The sequence below is a fragment of the Macaca mulatta genome, chromosome 7, assembly GCF_049350105.2.
Source record: "Macaca mulatta isolate MMU2019108-1 chromosome 7, T2T-MMU8v2.0, whole genome shotgun sequence".
NCBI classification, from domain to species: domain Eukaryota; kingdom Metazoa; phylum Chordata; class Mammalia; order Primates; family Cercopithecidae; genus Macaca; species Macaca mulatta.
In genome coordinates, this window is record NC_133412.1 from 165,767,272 (window position 1) to 165,793,139 (window position 25,868).

Consider the following 25,868-nt stretch of genomic DNA (forward strand, 5'->3'; position numbering starts at 1 on the left):
AGGCTGTGGCTCCGTGTGGGGCGAACTCCCCGCCAGCTCTGGGCCTCCCCACCTGCCGGCCTGCGGTCGGCACTGGCACAAGCGGAGGCCGTCTTCCTTCCCCCGCGGCCCCACGCCGAGTGGAAGACTTTCCTCTAAGTTTCCCTCTCCGAAGCCCCGCGGACCTCCCGCGCCCCAGCCCCAGCCCGCGGAGGCGGCACCCCGAAGCTGGGCGCCCGCGCGGCGCCTCGGCCCCGGCACCCCCCGCCCCCAGGCCCGGCCCCGGGGGCGCGGCCGCGGGGTCCTCGGTGTGCCCCAGGGGGCTCTGGGCCGCGAGCCGCTGCCGAATGGCTTTTGACAAAAAAACCCTTGACCACCAAGGCCAGCCTCTTCCTGAAAGCCCCGCTCGCTCCGATACAGGAAGTAGAAGGGAGCGAGCGCCCCAGAGCGCGGCGGCAGCTGCGGCCCGGCCCTTCCCGAGGGCCAGAGCCAGGGACATGCGGGCGCCCGGGACTCCGCGTTCCGCTCGGCCCGGCGCCTGAGCTCCTCCGTTCCCCGTCCCGGAGCTGCCGGCGGCATGATCCGACACGCCGGGGCGCCCGCGCGCGGGGACCCCACGGGGTAAGTCCGGGCAGCCGCCCACTCCTCCCTTGCGGTCTCCACGGCCCCCATCCTGGCCGCCCCACTCCACTTCTTGTCCCCGAGAGTCCTCCGGGCGCGAGACCTCGGGGGTGTCGGGCTGAGACGGGACCCCCACCGTGGCCGAGGCCAGATCCCGGTTCTGCGGGGCAGGGGGCGGCCCTGGTGACTCCGCTGGACCCGACGACTCGGCTAAACTTTCAAGGCCAGGCATTTCACTGGGAACCCAGTGCACACTTTAGGCTGCTGGTGGACGGATTACGAGGGAGTGCGTCTCTACCTGTCAGAGCCAGGGCTGCCCGCGTGGACGCGGCCACCTCCCCGGCTTCTGCCCCGCCTGAACTTTGCAAACAAATTCGCTGTCCCGGCCCCGCCAGCCTGCTGCACCCGCCGCTCTGCGAGTCCCAGCGCGCGCCCTCGGGTACTGGAGCCCGGCCGGGCGTGGGGTCGGAGACCCGGACCCCTGCAACTTTGGGCGCCGCGGCCCAACAACTGACCGGCCCTCCTGGACCGAGGGTCCACTGGGCCCTTTTCCCCCGCCCCTCTGTCCTGGCCATAGACAGTGACCTTCGCACCGGCCGTGGCCGAGCCTGGTGCTTGGGTAGGGTCCAGGGCGCACGGGCTGCGCGCGGGCTGTGGGATCCCGAGGGAGAAGGCGCAGCGTGGAATGCATGACGCCGAACAGTTTGGGAACTGACTTGGAGAGGAGTCCCTGGTGGCTAAGTCCCCGCTCTGCCTCCTTGTCGCCCCCAGCCCCACCTCGCGAGCTCGGGCATTGCTCGGGGCTGGGCTCTGAGAGAAAGTCTTCTCGCCTTGCCCAGCTCAGAGGGCGTCCTGAGAAGCTTCAGGTGTTGTAGAGACGCCAGGTCGGAGGCGGATTCCCGGGGAAAGCCTATCTCTGGGTGCCCAGGAGCGCGTCTGGGGAAGCCATCCCCAGCTTTTTGGTTTAAAAGTCCCGGGCCTACTTCTCTGATGGACACCCTGCCGCTCCCTGGCCTGGCCGTGTGACCTCATCTCCCAGGCCCTCAGTTCTCTGCTCTGTGAAACAGGAGAGTTGGGCGGATCTTGTGCAGTCCTGAATCGGGGGACAGCTGGAGGTGACGGGCTCCCACTCAGCTGGGAGAGACTGCGAGGGGGCCTTAAGCTCATCTAGATCTGAACGTCTCCCTTCTTCTCCCTCCCTCCTGCCAGCCCTGAAATTCTGGATGCTGGTTTCTCTGCAAAGACAAATGCCGTCCGGTGGGAGGAACTGGGAATTCGTTGGGGAAGAACCCCCCTCACCCTCACACCCACTTGCAAGTATCTGCCACACCCAAGATGGCAGGGTGAAGCCGGAGAGGAGTTTCTCAGGGAGGAAGAGGAGGTGAGGGGCCAGGGATGCTGACCTCACCGACTTCTCATTTTCCCCAGAGATGATCTGGTGTGACCCACTTCCTCTTGTCTTTTTTTGTTCATTACTGGGTCAGTTATTTAAACTCTCTGTATCTCGGTTCACTTATCAATAAAATGATAAATAATAGTAACTACCCCTTAGAGTTGTTCTGAGGACTAAATGCACAGAAAGGGTTGAATGCATTAGCCTATAGGGTAAACCCTTAATCATAATTATCACCATTATTATCATTTGTTAGGTATGATCCCTCCATTTGCCAACTGTGTAACCTCAGACAAGTGACCCGGCCCCTGCCTCACCTGTAAACTGGGGGTACTAGCAACACACACCACGTAGAATTGTTTCATGGACTGGCTGAGTTCATAGCTAAGCAGCTGCCCCCAGGCAGCTTAGGGGAAGCCCATCTGTTCAGGCCTGCTTAGAACTGTGCTTGGTACATTCTAGCGCTATATGAATATTGGTTTGTTGCTAAAAACATGGCTTTGTTTTGGAGGACCTTTTGGGTTGGAAGGGCTTTGAAGGGTAGAGGATTTGCTGGTGGATTGGAGGGAAAGAGGAGTGGAGGATGACTCTGGTGGGGCTCTGTCTGCCCGGGGTCCAGTGCTCCAGGGACAGATGCCGAACTGTGTGTAGTCTGCTGAGAGTGGGTTCTCAGAGTCCACTCAGGCCAGTAGCTTTCAGGGGGTAGGGAGAGACCTAGCAGGCAGCCCCGTGCAGACCCACCATGGCAAGTAGACCGGTCACCTTTTCACATCTTTGCCATGTTAAAGGTCTGCTTAAGATTTCATTTGGAAAAGGATTCCACTGCCGGAAAAAATGTGGCTGTCACTGACCTAATCGATCCCCTAATTCAACAATGAGGAACCGGAGACTCAGAAAGGGGAAATGGGCTCCCTGGTATTGGGGGTGGTGGTGGTAACTCACGGCTCCTGAGCCTTGGCCTGATCTAATGCAAGGGTCCTGCTAGAGCCCTAAAGAGGAGCCCCTTACCCAGTCCAGGTTGAGACAGGGGGCTCTTCTGGGTGGGACCCACCTAGAGCAGGGCCAGTGATGGATTCAGGGTGTGAGCTCGCAGCTCCAGCTCTGTCCCTTGACCTTGGCTTCCTGGATTCAAAGAGCTAATGTTCCTGGAGGTCCTGACTGGCACTTAGGAGACCTAGCCCTTGCCAGATCCCAACAGAGGCTCTGGTGCACAAGAGCAAAGGGTCACTTCACCAGCTCAAGCCTGCACTCCTGCCCCCACCCGGCGAGAAGCCCCAGCACATCCTCTGAGAAGCAGCAGGGAGTGCAAGGGTCTGGGGGTGCAGGGTCCCCTTGGGATGAAGGAGTTGCAGCACATTTATCCCTGAGGCCCTCCTCATCTCCCCTACCCCCTTGGTGCCCCTCTATCCTGGCTCTGGGTCCCTGATCCGTGATCTTCACTGAAGCAGCAAGTGTGAAAAGCTTAAAATGCCCCAGGGCTCCTGCCTTTGAACCCAGGAGATACAGAAATCAAAACTGGAAACATACCAGGAACTTATCTCAGCTGGAAGCAGAGAGAGGTGTGATATTTGAAGGAGGACACCCAGATCCTTCACCATCCCCTTAGGCCTCCCTGGAGCTCCATTTTGGAGACAGGAGTCTGAGGTGGTCTGTGTTGCCTCCCAGTCCCTTGCCAGAGCAGAGACAGGGAAAGAATGGGTGACAGATGGCCACAAACTCTGTCTCTGTGACCCCCTGGAAGATTCCACCTGTCATGGCAAGACATGGCAAGCTGTGTCATCTAGGTAGTGATGAGTGAGCACAGTTGGGTGGGCAGCAAGGAAGAGGGGAGGCAGCTTGGGGAGGGGAGTGCCTGAGCAAAGGCTTGGGCGGGGGGAAGTGTGGTGGAGGGGCTTGTGGGGCGGGGAGTGCACCCTTCAAAACCCAGAAGTGCATGACACACATTGCTTTACAAAGTGACTGTTATCAGATAACAGGGGTTGAGGAAACGGAAGACAAATTTTGGCTGGGGAGAGATTGACAGAAGAGGGGCAAAAGTATAAAGAGGTCTGCCCACAGAACCCCATCCTTGGGGGGCCTGGGTCATCTAGGGGATTGGGGGGCATCTGTGTGTTCAGAAAGAGCCTTAACATGGGGTAAATGACGCCCAAGGCCTCTTAACTTCCTGTTGGCCCCCTGCTCTCTGATCCTATTAGGGAGTAACCTTTAGAAGAGAGTGGAGGGCCATGTGTTATCATCTTGTTATTGAGTAATTGGTTGGTGCTGCTCTAATGGACAACTCCAGAATGTCCTGTTGATACAACCATTGCCCCGAACCAGCATTTATTCTGAGAACCAGGAAGTCGAACTTCTCCTGCCCGCCAGGAGTGTCTGAAACATGGATATTTTCCCCCAAGATTGGAGCCAAAAATGAAAGTCACAGCTTTAATGACTTTACCAAACTGGATCTCCCCCTCCATCCTACCCCACAATGGGCCCTTCTCGTGGTTTGCTTGTTGCCTATCAATCTAGAGGGACTCTCAGGCCGGGCAGGGAAAGTGGTGTGTCCCCCAGTAGCCCCCTAATTGCCCTCAGGTGACATGCTGTCCTATTTAAAAGGTCCCTCAAGAAAGTCCTGCCCTCCGTGCCGCAGCCCAGCCCTGCTGGAAGCCGGTGCACAGCTTCATGTCTCCTGTCCTCCCCAACGTGCCGAGCTGGTCTGTGGTCTTGTGCCTTTGCCCGTGAGGTTCTTTCTGCCCTTTTTACAGGGCTCACCTCTTCCATGCAGCCTTCCATCCGTGCCAGCTCACAGAGATTCCTGCCTTTTGAATATTCATAGCCTTTTTCACATGAACCGCATGTTTGCCTAGCAATTTGAAAGAAGCCAAAACCTCTTTAATCTTATGACTTCCTACTTCAGTTACAAACTTCCAAAGAAAGGGGTCAGGTCTTTTTGTTCCATATCCTTGTGTCCTACACGCACTTGGCACTCAACAAATGCTTGAGGCCAACGATACACTGATTGAAGGCTGCACAGCCTTATCTTTTGTGTCCCTGGAGCCCCTGAATTTCTGGAGGTGTTTACAAGGTGACCCAGATCACAGGGTGGGGCTAAGTAGGGGGAGACCCAGGGCTTGGGGACTCGGAGCCCAACTCCATTCTGCAGCAGCTGGTGACCCCCACCACAAGGCTACCACACTCCTCTCCAAGTCTGGAAAGAGGAGGCCACCCAGGTAATTAAGTAGGGACCCTGCTTGGCCCCGACTCACCTAATTTTATCCTCCCCAGCTGTGCTCCTGATACTTGTCAGGGAGAAAGGATGGGGGAAGGAGAGGCCAGCCCTGGATACTGTATCTCAGCTGGAAGAATGGAGAATAGCTTGGTGTACAGACTTGGGGGAGCCCTGGGGTGCCAGTGGGTTCCAAATGCAGGTCTCTGGACCACTGAGAAACTAGGAAAATAAGGGTGGCCTGTGTGTGTGTGTGCTCTGTGTGTGTGTGTTGGTGGGGTCTGTGTGTGTGTGTTGGGGGCAGGGGTCAGCATCAGCGTCAGCCACGGCTGCCAACATGTCTTTTCTTAGGCAGAACTGTCCTTTGCTGGTTTGGAAGAGGCGTGGGGACTTGCATGTTGTAGGTCATCAGTAGGGCTAGAGAATCTGGGGTCCTGTCTCCTCTAGTGTTTTAGGATTTTATTCTAGGAAGCCACTCCGTTCTCTCTGGACCTCATTTTCCCATCTGAGAAAAGAGCTCCATGTTGTCAAGGTCCCTGCTTGCTCTGACAGTCAGCGGCTACCCGAGTTACCAGCTAGCAGGCAGCAGAAGCTGGTGTCCTAGAATAATAGCGTTCAGGGGATCGAAGTGCCCATTGGACCTGAAGTGGCCCATGGAACATGCAGGCACTTTCATGAGAAATGAAGACCCATCCAGGAGACTTCTGGCTCATTACCCTGACCAAGCTACCTGGAAGGAAATGGTTTTTCATTTTCTTTTTGCTATTGCTGTGGTTTTATTTTGAAAAACATCTTGAAAAAAGTACATTTGGTTTTGGGAGCCCACTTTGGGGCAGGACCCATGGCTTCTTGCCAAGTGGACAGTAAGCTGGGAAGGTTTCTCAGGCGGGGAGCCCTGGAGAGCTGGAGTAGCCTCTCGAGGGTGGCTGGGCCGGTGAGGTGGAGCCTGCCTGGCCATCGGCTGTGGGAGCTGTGGAGGTGCTGAGGAGATCACAGGCAGCTGGGGGTGGGGGGCCTGGCTGTTTAGAGGTCGTCTGTGAAACTGTCCCTGTCAGGGTTGGAGTCTGAGGGGCGGCCCTACCAAGGGAGGTTGAGGCAGGTGCCAGGCTGAGGGAGCTCTCTGCCAGGCCTCAGGCTTCCTGCCCAGGGCTGCCCAGAGATAGCCAACACGTCCCTGTGCAGGTGAGGGCAGCCCTGGTGCTGTGTGCCTCCCTCCCCACACACAGTGTAGTACAGTGAAGCCAGTCCCTCCCTCCTGCCAGCGTGGCCTTGATGGAGAAGGGAGGAGTGATGGGTACACGGGAGGCCTTCCCTCACACTGGCATCCACAGGGCAGTGGGAAGGCCTTACTATCTGTGTGGCATCAGCATTTATAGAAGAATCTGGAAGCCACAACCGTGTCCTCTCCTCTCACTTTTCTGCCAGTAGGGCCTCTGTGTGGCCTTGGCATGTCTCCTCTCCGCGGGGGTAGGGGTTGGAGGGGCTGCCTCCAAAGCAGAAACAGTGCTGATGGTCAGAAGCTTTGAACATGGCTGCAGAGCCCCCTGCCCCAATTTGACCTCAGTAATACCCAGGGGTGCCCCCATCTCAACCAGTACACGTTTAATGGAATGAACGAGCCTGCAATGAAATGTCGGTTCTCTTTTTAGCAGAAATGGCCTAGGCCGTGGTTGTGGTCAAGGCCTGTTGTCTGTATTTGATGTGACAGCACACACTCAGGCCACATCCTATGGGGTAATGGTTCTTGCATCCCCACCTTCTGGGACTGAGAGAGCCCCAGAGCCTGGCTCTGCACACAGGCCTGGAGCTGTGGGGAAGCAAGGATTCCAGTAGAGGGGTGTGGGAGTGGGGCCCATCCTTGAGGGGCTGCCCTAAGGGGGGCTCTCCTAGAAGGTGGCCTCCATTTTGCCCCTGAATCTGAGGTCTTTATCAAAGCTGAGAACTTTTTATTCCCTAGTTAAGAGATGCTAAACGCCACCTTACCTCCCGACTGACGTTCAACACGGGGTGTCAGGGACTGATGCGAAAACCTGTTTTCTGAAAGACAAGCTGGAGAGAGGGGTGGACAGATGGCACCCCAACAGTAGCAGAGAAGCCTTCCCCTCCTCCAAAGCTTCCCAGAGCTAAATCGTTCTGTGGGTCAATACGTGTGCTTCTTCATCCGCCTCCATGGACTGAAGAAATAAAGGGCTTTGCATCTGAAATTCACAATCTGATGATCTCTGGCTAAAGGGAACAAGCTGTCAAGAAAGAAGTCACCAGGGACCTTTTCCCCAACCTCCGTGTTCCCAGCTTCCTTAATCTCAGTCAATGTCACAGACTGATAATGTAAATTTCTCTAGGGATGTAGCAGTTCAAAGCAAGGACTTATCTGTCTACCGATGGCACCTGGTGACAGCATTTATTATCCTTGCTTCTTTCTGTTCTTGACATTTTTGACAGAGCATCCATCTAAAATATATTCAAGGATTCTTCTCACAATGGATGTCTTCTCATTTATCTTCACCCATCCTCCTAATCATCATCCAGACATCCACCTATCCATTCTATTCACCATCCATCCATCCATCCATCTACTTATCCACCCATCCACCTATCCACCCACCCACCCTTCCATCCATCCACCCACAAACCCACCCACCAACCAACCTACCCTTCATCCATCCATCCATCTACCTATCCACCCATCAACCTATCAACCCTCCCACCCTTCTATCCATCCATTTATCCATCCATCCATCCATCCACCCACACACCTACCCTTCCATCCTTCCATCCATCAATCCACCTATTGACTGAACACCTGAACACCTAGGAGTTTCCAGTTTATCTACTAAGGAAAATGATTTGATTTGGATGTTTGTCCCCTCCAAATCTCATGTTGAAATGTGATCCTGAGTGTTGGAGGTGGGGCCTGGTGGGAGGTGTTTGGGTCATGGGGGCAGATCCATCATGAATGACTTGGTGCCATCCTCACAGTAATGAGTGAGTTCTCAGTTCACATGAGATCTGGTTGTTTAAAAGAGCCTTGTACCTCCCTGCTCTCTCCCTCTTGCTCTGTCTTGCCATGTGACACACCTGCTCCCTCTTCCCCTTCCACCATTATTGGAGGCTTCCTGAGACCTCACCAGGAGTGGATGCTGGCACCATACTTCTCATACAGCCTGCAGAACCATGAGCCAAAATAAACCTCTTTTCTTTTCTTTTTTCTTTTTTTTTTTTTTTTTGAGATAGAGTCTCGCTCTGTCACCCAGGCTAAAGTGCAGTGGTGCGATCTCAGCTCACTGCAAGCTCCGCCTCCCAGGTTCACGCCATTCTCCTGCCTCAGCCTTCCAAGTAGCTGGGACTACAGGTGCCTGCCACCACACCTGGCTAATTTTTTGTATTTTTAGTAGAGACGGGGTTTCACCATGTTAGGAAGAATGGTCTCGATCTCCTGACCTTGTGATCTGCCCGCCTCGGCCTCCCAAAGTGCTGGGATTACAGGTGTGAGCTACCGAGCCTGCCAATAAACCTCTTTTCTTTATAAATTACCCAGCCTCAGGTATTCCTTTATAGTGACACAAACTGGTCTAACACAGAAAGTAAGAGAAATATGTGCGTATTTAAAGCACAGGGTACTGTATAAAAAGCTGCCGAGGTTCTGTTACAGTTGGCTGTGCAGAGTGAGTAGGGAGGACTCCCTGACAGAGGTGGCATTTGAATTGGATATGCAGGATATGCAGGATTTTAACCACTGAAATCAAGCATATGCAGAGAAGCGTATTGCAGATAGGAGAAACGCACTGAGTGGGAAAGGACATGTTGTTTGTGGCAGCCCTAAGAATCTGGGGTGGGGGCAGGGAGAAGATTCCATGTGTGATGGGCCTGGAAAGGTGGTTGGGGCCCCCTTGGCTATGGGTGGGCAAGTTTGACTTTTACCATGGTGGTGAAGACCACAGTTTTGTTCTTCCGGGCAAGACACTGAAACGGAACCTGCCAGAGCACCTTCTTCCCCTTCCTCTGTCTGGCAAAAGTCGATCTCTATCGCCCACTGTTGTTGCCAGGGTTACCTGAGATGATGATGTTCTTGACTCTGGGTTGTGAGACCAGTGGGGGACTCTTACCTGTATGTATGTGGTGTGTGTATGTGTGTGTGCGCGCGCGCACATGCTATTGATTTTCCAAAAAATGTATTATAGACTTTAAAAGTTCATACACAGACATACCCAAAATAGGGAAATTTAAAGCATCAAACATTTTTATCTGAGTCTGCACCCGGTGCAAGTACGTGTTAACTTGTGTTCTTTTTTCACTGAGTGTTACCTCTGGTACACATTGCTACGTGCTGTGTGGTGGACCTATGTTGCCTACCTGCCATCTTCGATGGTCTCATCAAATTATGATCATTTTAATGGTCAGAGTTATTTCATGTGCCTATCTTGACTTCTTTCCAAGTCCCCTCTGTTTTAAATGAAGCTCCTGAAAACTTCCGTGGGTCTAGGGTTTAGGGACCATTTTCTTGAGATCTGTCACCATCCTGGAGCCTTTGAGTCCAGGAGTGAAGCAGAGCCTGCTGATTGGCCCCTGAATTTTTGCTAGGTGTAAGTTTTAGCTGAACATTTTCCAATTTTCTTGCAGCTAGGTGTGGCCATATGACTAAGTTCAGGACAGTGAGATATAAGTGGGGAGTATAATCTGCTTGGAAAACCCCTTAAGTGGAGTGTCCTTCTCTCCTTTCCTCTTTCCTGTTGCCTGAAATGCAGACGTGATGGCTGGAGTTGAAGCAGCCATCTTGGATTCTGAGGCACACTTAAGCATGGAAGCTATGCAGGATAGAACAACAATACATTACAGTAAGGGTCCTAAACATGTTAGACCATCATCCCAGCTACAGAGTGCTTACCAGTTTTTTTATGAGAAGAATACGTACTATCTTGTTTGTTTGTTTGTTTATTTATTTATTTATTTTTTAGATGTAGTTTTGCTCTTGTCCCCCAGGCTGGAGTGCAGTGGTGATCTCGGCTTACTGCAACCTCTGCCTCCCAGGTTCAAGTGATTCTCCTGCCTCAGCCTCTCCAGTAGTTGGGATTACAGGTGCCTGCCGCCACTCCTGGCTCATTTTTTTATTTCTAGTAGAGACGGCGTTTCACCATGTTGGCCAGGCTGGTCTTGAACTCCTATCCTCAGGTGATCCACCTATCCCGGCCTCCCAAAGTGCTGGGATTACAGGCATGAGCCACCGTGCCCAGCCATACTATCTTGCTTATTTTAATTTCTTATTTTAGATTTTCTATCACTTACAAGCTTAGTTCTAATGAACACAAAGAGCTTTCTATCTCTGTCACGTAGCACCAGATTATATGCCCGAAGTACTCAGCTGCCTTGCAGGGCGACCTGCAAGTCCCCATTTCCTAGTAGAGGCAAGAATGAGGAAGAGGGAGGAGAGAGGAAAGGCAGCTTTGCACCCACTAAGGCTCTTGTTTCAAGGACTAGATTGCAAACATTTTTTCTTTTCATATTAAGTGTTTATGAGTTTTAGCTTTCGCCAGAAGCTTTAGACTGTTTATTTTGGTTTGTGTCTCTGACTCTGAAATCCTTGTTCTTTGACAGGGCTAGGTTTCCTGATCAAGGCAGCCATGCCTCTTCCTCCACCTCAGTTCTGTGCGTTAGGCCAAGAACTCACTTAGGTTAACCCTCCCCGTGCCAGTGTTCTCCAGCGCCTCCTGAGAGTTGGTGTCCCTGACACACCAGCACAAGAAAGGCCTGGAGACCAGGTGCAATGGCTCATGCCTGTAATCCCAGTGCTTTGGGAGGCTGAGCTGGGAGGATCTCTTGAGGCCAGGAATTCAAGACCAGACTGGGCAACACAGCAAGACCCAGTCTCTACAGAAAATGTTATAAATGAGCTGGGCATGGTGGCGTGCACTTGTAGTCACAGCTACTTGGGAGGCTGAGGCAGGGGGATCACTCGAGCCTTGGAGTTCAAGGTTACAGTAAGCTATGATCACACCACTGCACTTCTGCCTGGGTGATAGAGTGAGAGCCTATCTGCATACAAAAAACTAAACTAAAATAAGGACCTGGGGCCCAGTCTCAACAATGCCTGCGTCCTTGCCGGATGCTGCCGTCACTCATTCATTCACCGTCTCTTTGTTGAGACGGTCTTGGGGTCTCTTGGGCCGTATCTTGGCACTTGCTGAGTGTTAAGCTGGGTGTGTGCTGACCACTGGCCACTGGGAGCCTTCAGTGGCCACTTCACCTCTTTGCCCAGCCTTGGGAAACGTTTGTCCTGAAACGGCTGGGACTTGAATTCCCCTTTCCAGGGACAGCACAGGCCTCTTCTGAGCCTGTAAGAGCCTGCCCGGAGCTGCTCAACAACAGCCTAAGACCACTCCTGGGACATAAGAGGCCCCAAGAATGGCCTGGGAGTTAGCTGGGGGGCTGTCTGGAGGAGCTGGGCCAGAGCCCGCTGAAGTGGCCTGAAGGACAGTGAGGGTCTTGTTTCCTCTGGGCAAGGCCGCCCCAGCCCTGGCTCTGCAGTCCTCAGGCGTCAGAGCTTCGTGTCACTCTGGAAACTCTTCATCCAGCCCCTGCTTACAGATGAATTGGTGGCTCGGAGAGGGGAAGTGGTTTCCCCAAGGTCTCCGGACCTGTGGGCTGTCTCCCACCAAGGCTGTCTCCAAGGCTCTGTGCGGCACCCAGGCCGCTCCGTGGCACGAGGCCCCAGAGACGGAATGTGGGCACATCTGCCTTCACTAGCCGCCTCCCTCTCTAGCCTCTGGAAGGGGCTGAGCTCTTTTCTGCCTCTGGGCCTAAGTGCAAGTGGCCCACCTCTACCTCTTGCAAGAAGCCTCCCAGGCTGTGTGAGGCCTGCAGGGCCGCTGTACACCGTGGTACAGGTTGTTTACCGCTCATGTGTTCCTGGCTGAGGCAAAGCTGGGTAGGGGCTGAAATTTCATTCTCTTGCCAAGCTTTGTGTCACGACAGGTATGTGTAGGGGTGGGGTGGGGGCTGGCCTGCACCCATGGGCATCAAGGAGCACCCTTTTCTAATTTATGCAGAGGCACCCTATGGGCTACCAAGGACCCAGCCACAGAAGAGCCGGCAGCACTCTGGGCGCTCGCCCCAATGCCTGTGGCAGCTCATTCTGTGTGTAGCCCCACTAGACTGTAAGCTCCCGCCAGCAGGGCCAGTGGCTCTTCCTGGCAGGGTGTGGGGTGGTATTGCCGAGTCAGCACCATGTAGGGTACAGAATGCTCCCCCAGGAACACTGGTGCTGAGCGAGAATTTAAGGGGAGGGAAGGAGGATCTAGTGCAGGGCTCGATAAGTGTTTGCTGAATTAATATATGGTGGGTTGATGCTAAAGAGAGGGATGAAGGGGAATTGCCCAGAACAGAGGGCCTCTGGGAGAGGGAATGGAGCCCGCTGGGAGGCCTGCCAGGAGTGGAGGGGCTGTGAGCTGTGAACATCTGAGAAATAGGGTGGGCAGCCAAGGGAGAGGATCCAGCCACAAGAACAGGTTGGGGCTGGCCACAGTGCTGGGAGGGGCCAAAGCCCCCAAATTCCCCTCAGCCATAGACTTTCAGGCAGCACCATGCCCTGGACCCCTGCTTTGGCCTGCTTGGCACTACGCCAGCCAGGATGTGATCACCCGTCCTTGTCTCAGGGACCGTCAGTCTTGTGGGGATGCAGGAGTGACATGCAGTGCTGTAGCCACAGGGTGTAGGATGGTCCCGTGGAGTGCCGGGGGTCCCCGGCTGGCTGAGGGGCATCCTGCTCAGACTGGGGTGGCATCTAGGGGAACTTTTCCTGCGGCATGAGAGCCAGGCAAAGCCATGCCTGGGAGTTTCCCAGGTAAACTCGTGGTGGGGGTAGAGGGGCTGTTGCAGGCTCCATGTGCCTGTCATTGACAATCTGTTAGATGGACAGGGGAGGGGACCACACAGCAGAGGCTCTTGGGCCATATCCTGAGGGCAATGGAGACTATAGGCAGGAATTTTTCCCCCATTTAAAAAAACTGAGCTATTGCCAGGGCGTGGTGGCTCATGCCTGTAATCCCAGCACTTTGGGAGGCCGAGGCAGGTGGATCACTTGAGCTCAGGAGTTCGAGACCAGCCTGGGAAACATGGCGAAACCCCATCTCTACTAAAACTTTTGTAAAAATCAGCTGGGTGTGGTGGTGCATGCCTCTAGTCCCAGCTACTTGGGAGGCTGATGCGGGAGGATCAGTTGAGTCCGGGAGGCAGAGGTTGCAGTGAGCCAAGATCATGCCACTGCACTCCAGCCTGAGCGACAGGGTGAGACCCTGTCTCAAAATAAATAAATAAATAAATAAATAAATAAATAAATAAATAAATAAATGGGCCGGGCGCGGTGGCTCACATCTGTAATTCCAGCACTTTGGGAGGACAAGACGGGTGGATCATGAGGTCAAGAGATTGAGACTATCCTGGCCAACATGATGAAACCCTGTCTCTACTAAAAATACAAAAATTAGCTGGGCGTGGTGGCATGTGCCTGTAGTTCCAGCTACTCGGGAGGCTGAGGCAGGAAAATCACTTGAACCTGGGAGGCAGAGGTTGCAGTGAGCCAAGATTGTGCCACTGCACTCCAGCCTGGCAACAGAGAAAGACTCTGTCTCATAAATAAATTAATTAATTAATAAAAACTGAGCTGTGTCTCAGTTTCCTGGGACTACCATAACAAAGTGCCACAAACTGCGTGGCTTAAAACAATATAAATTTATTCTCTCAAAGTCTTGGAGGCCAGAAGTCTGAAATCAAGTTATAGCCATTCTCCCTCCAAAGGCCTTCTGGAAGGATCCTTCAAGCTTCTGATGGCCCAGGCAATCCCTGGGGTCCCTTGGCTCGTGGCCGTACCTCTCCATTCTTGGCCTCCATTGTCACCTGGCTGTGTTCTCTCTGTGTCTTTCAGTGTTTCTCTCCATCATTTTTTTTTTTTTTTTTTTTTGAGACAGAGTCTTGCTCCATCGCCCAGGCTGGGGTGCAGTGGCACGATCTCGGCTCACTGCAAGCTCTGCCTACTGGGTTCATGCCATTCTCCTGCCTTAGCCTCCCGAGTAGCTGGGACTACAGGCACCTGCCACCATGCCTGGCTAATGTTTTTTTGTATTTTTAGTAGAGATGGGGTTTCACCATGTTAGCCAGGATGGTCTCGATCTCCTGACCTCATGATCCACCCATCTTGGCCTCCCAAAGTGCTGGGATTACAGGTGTGAGCCACCGTGCCCGGCTGTTTCTCCCTTTCTTATAAGGACATCAGTCGGTTTGGATTTAGGGCCCAGCTTATTCCCACAGGACCTCATCTTAGCATTACATCTGCAACAAACCTATTTCCAAATAAGGTCACTTTCTGGGGTGCTATAGGACTCTATCTTTTTGGGGGATGTGATGGGACCTGTAACAAACTCTAATTTACACAGAGTAAAATTCACTCTCTTTAGTGTGTGTTTCTGCACGTTCTGACAAACAGACAGCCATGCAACTGCCACTGCAGTCAAGACAGAAAATTCCATCACCCTCCAAAAGCCCCCTGGGCCCTTTTGTAGTCAGGGTCTCTTCCTCCCCAGACCTCCTCGTTTCTGCTCTGTCCCTACGTTCTGCCCTTTCGAGAACATCCTGTGAATGGAATCACGGTGTGTCATCACGTGCCTCTTTCTCAGCCGCATGCATTTGGGGTCTGCCTGGGTTGTCGTGTGACTCGGGAGTCCATTCCTCTTTGTTGCTGAGGGTATTTTGTTGTGTGAGTCTACTCATGTGTTTATCCCTTCCCTGCTGAGGCCTGTTTGGGTTGTTTCCAGTTTTGGGCGATGACAAATATAGGCACTAACAAATGTTTGCATATAGATTTTTTCATAGTGGAGCCACGCTGGCAGGCCTGCATTTGAGTTGCTATGTGAAGAAGGACGTGGGGGCAGCTCAGGGAGGGGGACATGGAAGGGGGCTGCTGGGGGGTCCAGGTCAGGGCTGGTGCCTGGACTAGGGCCTCAGCACCAAGGAGGGGAAAGGTGGGCTCAGGGACAGGAGGGCTCACTGGAGTGTATTGAGGAGGCTAAGTGGATGGAGCCTGGCGGGAGATGAGTGTGCGCTGTGGGGGCAGGGAGGTCGCCTTTATTCCCTCCTGCCGCCTTCCGCCCAGGGATATGACCATCGTGGCTGGGTGTAGCTGTCTGGACATGTGGACATTGAGTGGTAGAACAGTACTGTGTGGTGGTCAGGGCTGTGAACCCAGGAGCAAACTGCTGGGGTTCATGTTCCACTCTCTGCCTTGGTTTCCTTATCTGTAAAATGACAGGCTCTAATTCAGAGTTGCTGTGTATTACATGACTGGACATACGTAAGGATCTAGAGCAGAGTCAGGAACGTAGTAGCCATGGTCTTCTGAAGGGCCCTGATTCCACACCCCCTTGTCCGCTCCACTCACAGTTTGCACTGCTTCTTGTGACCCCGTGGGGGCATGGATGGCATCCTCATCTAGAAACTGGGGAGCAGGTCCCCAGAGCCAGGTCTGCCCTGGCTTACTGTGAGACCTCTCTGATCATTGCTTCTTCCATTCACGCAGTGTGGAGATACAGGGCTGCACTGTGTCCCGGGTGATGTATGAGCAGTGTGTGGCACAGCAGCCTGTGCACAGTAGGCACTTCACAGTAGGCACGAAAATGTACAGCCTCATAATATGTGCATGACATGATGGGGAGAGGCCTCGGTGAGCAATTCATGGGACACACTCCAGTTTTGGGGCTGACAGAGACTCCCCGTGCACCTGCCACAAATAGCCCCTTTTCCTCCCAAATTTGTCCTCTGCCTCCGATGGAAGCTGATGGAGATGGTGGTCCAGCAGCCTCTGAGCTACACGGCCCATGGTGAGCTGGTGCCTGGCCTGGGCTCCAAGGAGGGAGCTGTAGTGGGTCCTGGTTCAAATGTCACAGCAGTCCCCAGAATCCAGGCTGGCTGGTGGAGATCCCCCTGCTCTGAGATAGGGTTCATGTCCAGGTTGTCTATGATTGATACCAGCCTAACAAAGGGATGCTTACAGTCAATTCTCATTGTTCACAGATTCTGTATTTGCAAATCAGCCTACTTGCTAAAATGCATTTGTAAGCCCCAGATCAATACTTTTGAAGCCATTCAAGGACATAGGCCAAGTGATGAAATATTCGAGTTGTCCGACGGGCACATTCCCAGCTGAGGTTGAACAGAGCAACCCTGTTTTCCTTCAGCTCCCGTGCTGCAAGCAAGTGTCTTTGTCAAGGTCTATTTTGTGTCATGTTTTCTCATTTTCATGCTTTTTTTGGTGGTTTCACTTTTTAGGCTCCAACACATAGTGTTCAAGGGCTGCTTCATGTTCCTAAATGAAAGAAGGCTGTGATGTGTCTTACAGAGAAAACATGTGTGTTAGATAAGCTTTATTCAGGCATGAGTTAGTTCTGTTGTGTGAGTTTAGTGTCAGTGAATCAAGATTATATATACAATAAGGTGCCCTTCAACAGAGATGCACATAAAACAAGGTTATGTGTTGATTGGTTGATAAAAATGTTGTGACCAGAGGCTCGTAGGAACCTAACCTTGTATTTCCCCTAGGAGCAACGATTCAGCATTCGCTCAGTGTTCATGGTGACCTTATAAAACAAAACCACCATGAATGATGAGAATCAACTGTATCTACCTCATGTAGATAAATCTGCCCCTAACCTCTCCCATGCACTGTGCACACTTCTACCATCAGCAGCTCATGCCTCTGGCTTAAGAAGTGCCCAGTCTTAGCTATGGTCTTTCTTGAAAATGCACAAATTCTTGGGATATGCACTATCCCTCCAATCTTGGGGCCTTGGTCCCCTCTCACCTTCAGTGACATTGAAGGGTTGGAAAGGACAGTTTCCAAGAAAGGTAGTGGTCAATGCTAATATTTTATTTTCTGTGCTTCTAACAGGAAGACTCTTGTAGGGAGTAGTGTATCAATAAAGGCAAATAAAAAGCAGGGGTTTTTGACTTTCACAGATTTGACACTAATAATCACAGCAATTATGTCTTGAGCACTTACTCAGGGTTGAGGTTTGTTTTGTTTTGTTTTGTTTTTTAAATCAGTTAATAGTCATAGCCCCCTGAAGCTCAGACTGCAATGCCCAGTTTACAGGCAAGGAAACTGAGACACAGCAAGTGACTTAATCAAAGCTCTTAACTATAGCAGAGCTGTGGCCACTTCTCAGTGGATTCAGCCACCTGAACCCAGGTTTCTCTGAGTCCAGAACCTCTGCCCTAGCCCCTGAACTCCCTGCATCTCTGTGCTTTATCCCAAGGTTCTGGGACCCTACTGCCCTTTCTACATCCAAGTGTGCCTGGATCCTGGAAGGGATGCCGCCAGAACCTCTGCAGCCTTCCAAGCCCCACTGAGGGGATGACCTCCCCATCCTCTCCCCAGGTTGGTCCTATGTGGACAACCCAGGTGAAGAACCTGGGAGGCGCATAAAGGTGCACCCAGCCCCACCCACCGGTCTCTCTCTTGTCATCTACTGGCAAAGTCCCACCCTATAGTCACTGTCCTTGGAGCCTTTGGGGGTCATTGTAACCTGGGTGGGATGGGTGTGCCTGTCATGCCTCAGGACTCCTCCTTGAAACATCTTACCTCCTCATTGCCTCCCTATTGTCCCCAAAGTTAATTCACCAGTGTCTTCGTCAGCTTGGGCTACTGTAACAAAATACCACAGATGGGGTGGCTTACAAACAGTGGCTCTGGAGGCTGGGAAGTCCAAGATGAAGGCAGCAGCAGATTCTGTGTCTGGCGAGGCCCAGTCACTAGACACCAAACCCTGTCATAGATGGAATATCTGTGTCCCCCCAAAATGTATATGTTGACATCCGATCCTCTCAGGGGACACGAACATCCAGTCTATGACAGCCAGTGTCCTCAGCTTCTTCTAACCTCTCACTCTTGAAAACTCACCCACAGTGACTTCATTCCTTAGCACAAGGGACTTTGCACTCTTTAAAATCTGATGGGGGCAGGTGGACATATATGTTAACAGGGAACAAAAACCTGGTGGTGGAATTTCTAGCTGGGGGTGCCGAATCCACTTGGCTTTGCAAGGGCGCCTGGGCCTGGCAGGTAGCCCCTGTCAAGAAGCGTCAGGACTGTAGTCTGCCTGGGGTGGGTACATGACACGCTTATTCCCCAGCAGAGGAAATGTGGTCACAGCAACTGTTAGGTGGGTTGCAGGGTGACTCAGTGTCACCAGGGGGTGGGAGTAATATGACACTGATGTAGTTTCCTGCAACAGGCGTGTTAGGGCTGCTGTCCTTGGCCTGCACCCTCACAACACTGGCACTGCCTGTGGAAGGGCAGCTATGGAGAATCAACAGTGTCTTCTGATCTCCTCCCTAGTGTAGAAATAGTGGTTCACTCTGCCAAAGCACATCTCCTGCCCCCTCTAGTTATTTTAAACCCCTCCCCCGAGTAAGCCCATGAAGTAAGTGGAGGCAAGTTTCCCTTCTCTTATCTTTTTTTTTTTTTTTTTTTTTGAGACCGAATCTCACTCTGTTGCCCAGGCTGGAGTGCAATGGCGCAATCTCGGCTCACTGCAACCTCTGCCTCCCAGGTTCAAGCAATTCTCCTGCCTCAGCCTGCTGAGTAGCTGGGACTGCAGGCACATGCCACTATGCCTGGCTCATTTTTGTATTTTTAGTAGAGATGAGGTTTCACCATGTTGGCTGGGCTATTCTTGAACTCTTGACCTCAAGTGATCCACCCGCTTTGGCCTCCCGAAGTGCTGGGATTACAGGCGTGACTCTCTTCTCTTATCTTACTGCTAAGAGAACCTAGGCTCAGAGAGGGAGGGAGACTTGGTTAAGGTCACACAGCAAGCTAACAGCAACAGGCTAGAATAGACCCCAGCTACCTTTCCAGGATACAGTGCTTTCTGCACCACCCACAGCTGCCCAGGATGAGTAATGTCCACAGCCACTCTTTACTGAGCCATTGTTAAGATCTAGATGCCTTCGTCCTTCTGGTCCTCACAGCTAATCCTACGGGGTCATGCCATTTTAGACACTGAAAGGCCAGCCTCAGAGTGGAAGGCAGGGCACCCAGGCTCCTTGTCTCCCCTTCTGGGGGAAGTCGTGTCTACCATGGTACAACTCCTCCCCTCTCCCTCCTCAGCCTCAGCAGGAGAGGGGGAGGCTGCCATCTCCTCCCTAATGTCCCCAACTCAATCCCAGATGATGAGGAACTGCTGAGTAAGCAGCAGGCAGGACAGAGGCAGGGGTCACAGGGCCACGGTGGAACGTGTGGGCTGCCACAGGTTGCAGGTGCTCCTAGAGCAGGGGTGGTCTCCGCAGAGCCGTCTGAGCCTCCTGCCCTCTTGCTCACTTTCCCAGCCTAGTCCATCACTGCGCAGGAGAAGGCAGCCAAAGAGAGGTGGGCATGGGAGCTGGGAGGCTCTTGAAGGCCAGGGAGCTTGCAGAGGACGAGACTCAGGAGGCTCATTTCAGGCAAAGACCTGGTCCAGGAAGTGGCCTTGACATGTACCAGCCTCCCGTGGAAGCTCCCAGGAGGAGGGGCCGGCAAACACTGCAACAGACAGCACAGGACTGGATTTGCTTTCTGGAAGAACTTTCCAAACAGGGTGGTGGCCAAAGGTACTAACACTCAACATGCATATAGTTTTCCTCTTTATTTCCTTTTTCCTTCTATTTGAAAACAAATCCCACAAATAACACATGAATTCACATATACACTGAAAAGATGTAAACTTTAGAAAAGTCTAGATCTGCATTGTTCAGTGTGATAGCCACTAGTCACATGTAGCTATTTTACAAGTTAAATTAATTAAAATGTGGCAGTAGCACAACCATTATGGAAAACTGTGTGCAGATTCCTTAAAGAAAAGTAGAACTACCATTTGATCCAGCAATTCCACTACTGAGTATCTACCCAGAGGAAGAGAAGTCGTTATACAAAAAAGGTATTTGCACACACAAGTTTATAGCAGCACAATTCACAATTGCAAAAATATGGAACTAGCCCAAATGCCTATCAGTCAACAAGTAGATAAAGAAATTGTGGTTTCTCTCTGTATATATGATGGAATATTACTCAGCTATAAAAAGAAACGAATTAATGGCATTCGCAGCAACCTAGATGGAACTGGAGACCATTGTTCTAAGTGAAGTAACTCAGGAACGGAAAACCAAACATTGTATGTTCTCACTCCTAAGTGGGAGCTAAGCCATGAGGATGCAAAGGCTTAAGAATAATACAATGGACTCTGGGGCCTAAGAATAATACAATGGACTCTGGGGACTTGGGGGAAAGGGAGGGAGGGGAGTGAGGAATAAAAGGCTACAAATTGGGTACAGTGTATACCGCTCAGGTGATGGGTGCACCAAAATCTCAGAAATCACTACTAAAGAACTTACTCAGGTAACCAAATACCACTGTTCCCCAAAAACTTATGGAAATAAAAATTTTATTTTAAAATGTGGCAGTAGCCTCACTTCAAGTGCTTAATAACCACATATGGCTTGTGGTGACCATACTGGATGATACAGGTTAAGAGAATTTCCAGCAATGACAACATTCTATTGGATAGCACTGGCTAGACCAGAAGCTAGGAAAACCCCACCAGCCAAAAAATAATGTTTGGAATCAGTTTGGTTCCTTTGGGCTTGTTTTATATATATTTATGTATGTGTGGCTATCCAAAGGGATAGCCTTCTTGAGTTTATAAAACCCCTCCACAAAACGATTGTATCTGATCTGCCCAGCATCTCAGCCCTATGGGTATGAGAATGATGTTCCCCATTTTAAAAAATTATATCCTATGAGTCATGTCATTTTTTTTCTTTTCTTTTTTTACAGATGAGGAATCTTAGGCTCATAGAAAGTAAATGGGGCTGGTGGCTCACACCTATAATCCTAAAACTTTGGGAGAATGAGATGGGCGGATCACTTGAGGTCAGGAGTTCGAAACCAGCGTGGCCATCACGGTGAAACCCCGTCTCTACTAAAAACACAAAAATTAGCTGGGCATGGTGTCAGGCACCTGTAATCCCAGCTACTCGGGAGGCTGAGGCAGGAGAATCGCTTGAGCCTGGGAGGCAGAGGTTGCAGTGAGCCAAGATCGTGCCACTGCACTCCAGCCTGGGTGACAGAGTGAGACTCAATCTCAAAAATAATAAAAATAATAAAGTATATGGACAAGTGAAGAGAGGTTGGAATAGGTTTCTTCATTAGGGACAGAGGTCCTTTCCCTGAGTTGGTCCAGGGCAGCCGAGGGGCAGCCAGGCAGGAGGGCTTTGGTGGTCTTCTCAAATCCCTACCCCTTCCACTATCTTGTATGTGAGAGAGACGCTCCGACAAGCACATTGATCTGGGAAGACTCATGCCTGGGTATCTATTCTCCCATTTTTATTGTTCCCCCTCAAGTCTTCACCTGTTATTTTTTTCTTGTCATCATAATACACATTTATTGTAAAATTTGGAGTGTACAAAAAAGTGCAAAGAAGGAGAAAGAAATCACTTCATCTCAGGATGAACCGCCACCGTTGTGCCAGTTTCCACTCACACCTGCAGGATAGGAGAGCTCCGGTTCTTCCACATCCTCCCCAGGCCTTGGTAGTGTCAGTCTCCATCGTGACACTCATGGGGATGGGCTCTTGTTGTTCAGTTTACAATTCCCTGATCCTCATGCTGTTGAGAATCTTTTCATATGCTCAAAGCCATGTGGAGATCCACCGTAAGAAGCGCCAGGTCAAGCCCCTTGCTTATTTCCATATTCGTTGTCTTGTCTTTTCCTTATCGGTGTGTACGACGTGCTTATGAGCCCTTTGTTGGGTGTGCATGTAAAAATATCTTCTCCCACTCAGGGCTAGTGCTCTCTTCTCTTTTCTTTTCTTTTCTTTTTTTTTTTTGAGGCAGGGTCTTGCTCTGTCGCCCAGGCTGGAGTGCAGTGGTATGGTCTCGGCTCACTGCAGCCTCCACCTCCTGGGCGAGCTTTCATTCTCCTAATGATGTCTTGATGAACAGGAAGTCTTTGTTTTACTGCATTCAATTTTATCAGTCCTTTCTTTTAAGATTGGCGGGTGTGTGTGTGCGTGCACGCACGTGCATACTGTTTAAGAAGTCTCTCTACCATCAGATGATGAAGACATTCTTTACTTTCTTCTAGAAGCTTTTTTGTTTTACCTTCCACCTTTAAGTTAGGATACAGTCTCCCTGGAGCTGATTTTTATTTTATTTTATTTATTTATTTTGAGACAGAGTCTCGCTCTGTCGCCCAGGCAGGATTTCAGTGGCGTGACCTTGGCTCACTGCAACCTCCGTCTCCTGGTTCAAGCGATTCTCCTGCCTCAGCCTCCTGAGTAGCTGGGATTACAGGAACGTGCCACCACATCCAGCTACTTTTTCTTTTTTTTTTTTGTATTTTTTAGTAGAGACCAGGTTTCACCATGTTGGTCAGGCTGGAACTGATTTTTTAAGTTGTGAAGAAGGGACCAGGCTTCATTTTTCCCTCACATGGATACCCAGTTGTTCAACACCCTTTATTGATAAGACTGTCCTTTCCTCATGTGCTACTATTTCAGCCGTGCAGAAAGCAGGTGATTGTATATGTGCAGCTCTGTTTCTGGACTTTTCTGTTCCACTGACCTGTGTGTCTATCCCTGCACTAATGCCACGCCATCTTAATTACTCTGGCTTTATCATAAGCCTTGATATCCTGCAGAACAACTCCTACCCCCTCTTCAAGTGAGGCCTGGATCTTATCAGCCCCTTTCATCTCCCTCTGCCTTTTCACACACCTTTGGGATTCTAGCTGGGATCGCACTGATTCTGTAGACCCATTTGTGTAGAATTGGCACATTGATAGTATTGTCTTCCACACCATGGACAAGATCTGTCTTTCCATCTCTTCATTCTCCTATTGTGTATCTATGATGTGTAATGTTTATATCATAAGCAGGCATCAGTAGGAATTTGGCAGTGATTAGAAACAGACTATTGACTCAAAAAAACTGCCAGGGTTCGACCGGGCGCAGTGACTCACACCTGTAATCCCAGCACTTTGGGAGGCCGAGGTGGGCAGATCATGAGGTTGAGAGATCGAGACCATCCTGAGCACCATGATGAAACCCTGTCTCTACTAAAACTACAAAAATTAGCTAGGCGTGGTAGTGTGTGCCTGTGGTCCCAGCTACTCAAGAGGCTGAAGCAGGAGAATCACTTGAACCCAGGAGGAGGAAGTTGCAGTGAGCTGAGATCGTGCCACTGCACTCCAGCCTGGCAACAGAGCAAGACTCTGTCTCAGAAAAAAAAAAAAAAAAAGAACTGCCAGTGTTCATATCCCAGCTCTGCCATTTGCTAATTCTGTAGCCCTAATGACTATGTCTTGGTTTCTTCCTCTCTAAAATGGGAATGATAACCAGAGTAACCTTCTAGCATTCTTTTAAAGGATTAAATTGGTTCGTATATGTTAACCAGGAACACCACACAGTAAATGGTAAACTCTGGAAACATAATTTATTTCTGAGTAGGTAATATGCTCATAGGCTTTAAAAAATAAATACATTTATAACGAAAGATGTACAGTGGAGTCTTCCCACCTGGTCCCCTCATGTCCCTGTTTATACCCCTTCCTGACACTAATTTCCTATATCTTCTTCCAGAGTATCTTTATGCGAATACAAATAATTATTCTTTTTTTTCCCAACAAGGGAGTACAGTATACATACTGTTCTATATGTATGTAAGTGGTTAATATTTCCTTAACCACTTAGTGGTTGGGTTGTTTCATATGGTACTAATATTTCCTACATTGCTTTTGTCCTTCACCCACACGCCCATCCTAGGAATCTTTCCACGTCAGTACACAGAAGGTATTCTCATGATTCTTCTGACAGTTGGATAGTATTCCATTCATTTCCCTGGTCCCTTATTGATGGACATTTAGGTTGTTTCCAGTCTTTTCTCCATTACAGACAATGCTGCCCTGAATCCAGTGAGTACTTTTGTCTGTACATCATTTTGCATATATGCAACTGTAAGTATACGTTCCCACAATTGCTGGGTCAAAGGGCCTATGTGTTTGCAATTGTGATAGAAGTTACTGAATTGCCCTCCAGGAAGGCTATACTAATTTATGCTTCCACCAGCTGTAAGTGAGTGCCTTAGGGACTTTTTTTTTTTTTTTTTGAGACAGAGTCTTGCTGTGTCGTCCAGGCTGGAGTGCAGTGGCACAATCTCGGCTCACTGCAGCCTCTGCCTCCCCTCAACCAGGTTTCAGCGATTCTCCTGCCTCAGCCTCCTGGGTAGCTGGGATTACAGGCGCCCGCCACCACACCTGGCTAAATTGTGTGTTTTTAGTAGAGAGAGACAGAGTTTTGCCATGTTGGCCAGGCTGGTCTCGAACTCCTGACCTAGGTGATCCTCCCACCTTGACCTCCCAAAGTGATGGGATTACAGGCGTGAGCCACCATGCCCAGCCCTTAGGGACTATTTTTAATGGCTGTATATTATTCCAGTGTTTGTATGAGGTTGAACATCCCAAATTGCTTTCTTTATAGGTCAAAAATGGTTGGATGTTGCCAGTTTCATATGGTACTAATATTTCCTTAACCACTCCATTGTGGAACACTTTTTCTTGAGACCTTATTCTGTGCAGGCTTGGGCACACAGTGGTAGATGGGCCAGACACTGGAACACAAAGCTTGAGTTTGGGGGAGACCAGCATGTTACAGGCAGTATTGTTTGATTGTTTCTAGTTTTCCACAACTGCAAGTCACGTAGCAGTGAACATCTTTGTCATTAAGCTTCATTTGCATTTTAAAAGTATCTCTTTGAGATCTATTATAGAAGGGAAATGGCCTACACTGTGTGGTCTTAGCCGGAACAAGAGCACAGAGTTCTCTAAATATGCCTGTACACAGCCCAGCTCAGTGCTACATACGAATACTCTTAAGGGAAGCTTTATTTTTCAGAGTTTCAAGTTGTTTAATTGTTTTTTGAGTAGGCGATATAGTCGCACGGATCAAATTCCAAAGGTACAAAAGGGTTCATATGCCAGCTCTGCCACTGGCTAATTCTGTAGCCCTAGTGACTGTGTCTCGGTTTCTTCTTTTCTCCATTACAGACAATGCTCCCCTATACAGGGGAGGGCCCCCCTCCCACTCTGTCCCCCAGCCTCCCAAGCCCCCTCCCGGGGATGCCACCTGATCACTCTCAGGTCTGTCCTTGCAGAGATGGCCTCAGCTCATCCCAATATACGTGACAGGTGTGCTCAGGGCCTGCCCGTTGCACTTGGTGACCTGGTTCTTATGTCCTTGCTTCCTCCAGCTTCAGTCCCAGCCAAGACATTGGCCCCTAGATCCTATCTTCTCCAGTAACTATCTCCATGTTCAGTGAAGTTTCTGGGGATCTTGGGGTGGGGGGATGTCAGCTGCTTTTTCATGTGACTGTTACTGTAATTATTATTACGTTAAGCCCAGAGTGGGATCTGGGCCCGTAGTAAGTGCTGAATAAATACTTACTGGCTGAATGAATGGTGGATACTAACATCACTGAAAGCTTGCTGGACTCCGGGCACTATCCTGAACTCTTTATAGCAAGCTCATCAGGTAGTCATGCTTGTCTTTCCCATTTTAAATACACGCAAATTGAGGCAAAGAGAGGCTGAG

General features: G+C 50.7%; 1 protein-coding gene across 4 annotated transcripts in view; it reads left to right on the forward strand.

The window, feature by feature from the left end:
- The first annotated feature begins 422 nt into the window (after positions 1-422).
- RIN3 (Ras and Rab interactor 3) overlaps positions 423-25,868 on the forward strand; it is a 183,844-nt gene continuing 158,398 nt past the window's right edge. For all 4 annotated transcript variants that reach the window (XM_015144395.3, XM_015144397.3, XM_015144396.3 and 1 more), the window contains exon 1: positions 423-600. In XM_015144395.3, the coding sequence (XP_014999881.3) occupies positions 557-600 (44 nt within the window). In that variant the 5' untranslated portion in view covers positions 423-556. The remainder of the gene's footprint in view (positions 601-25,868) is intronic.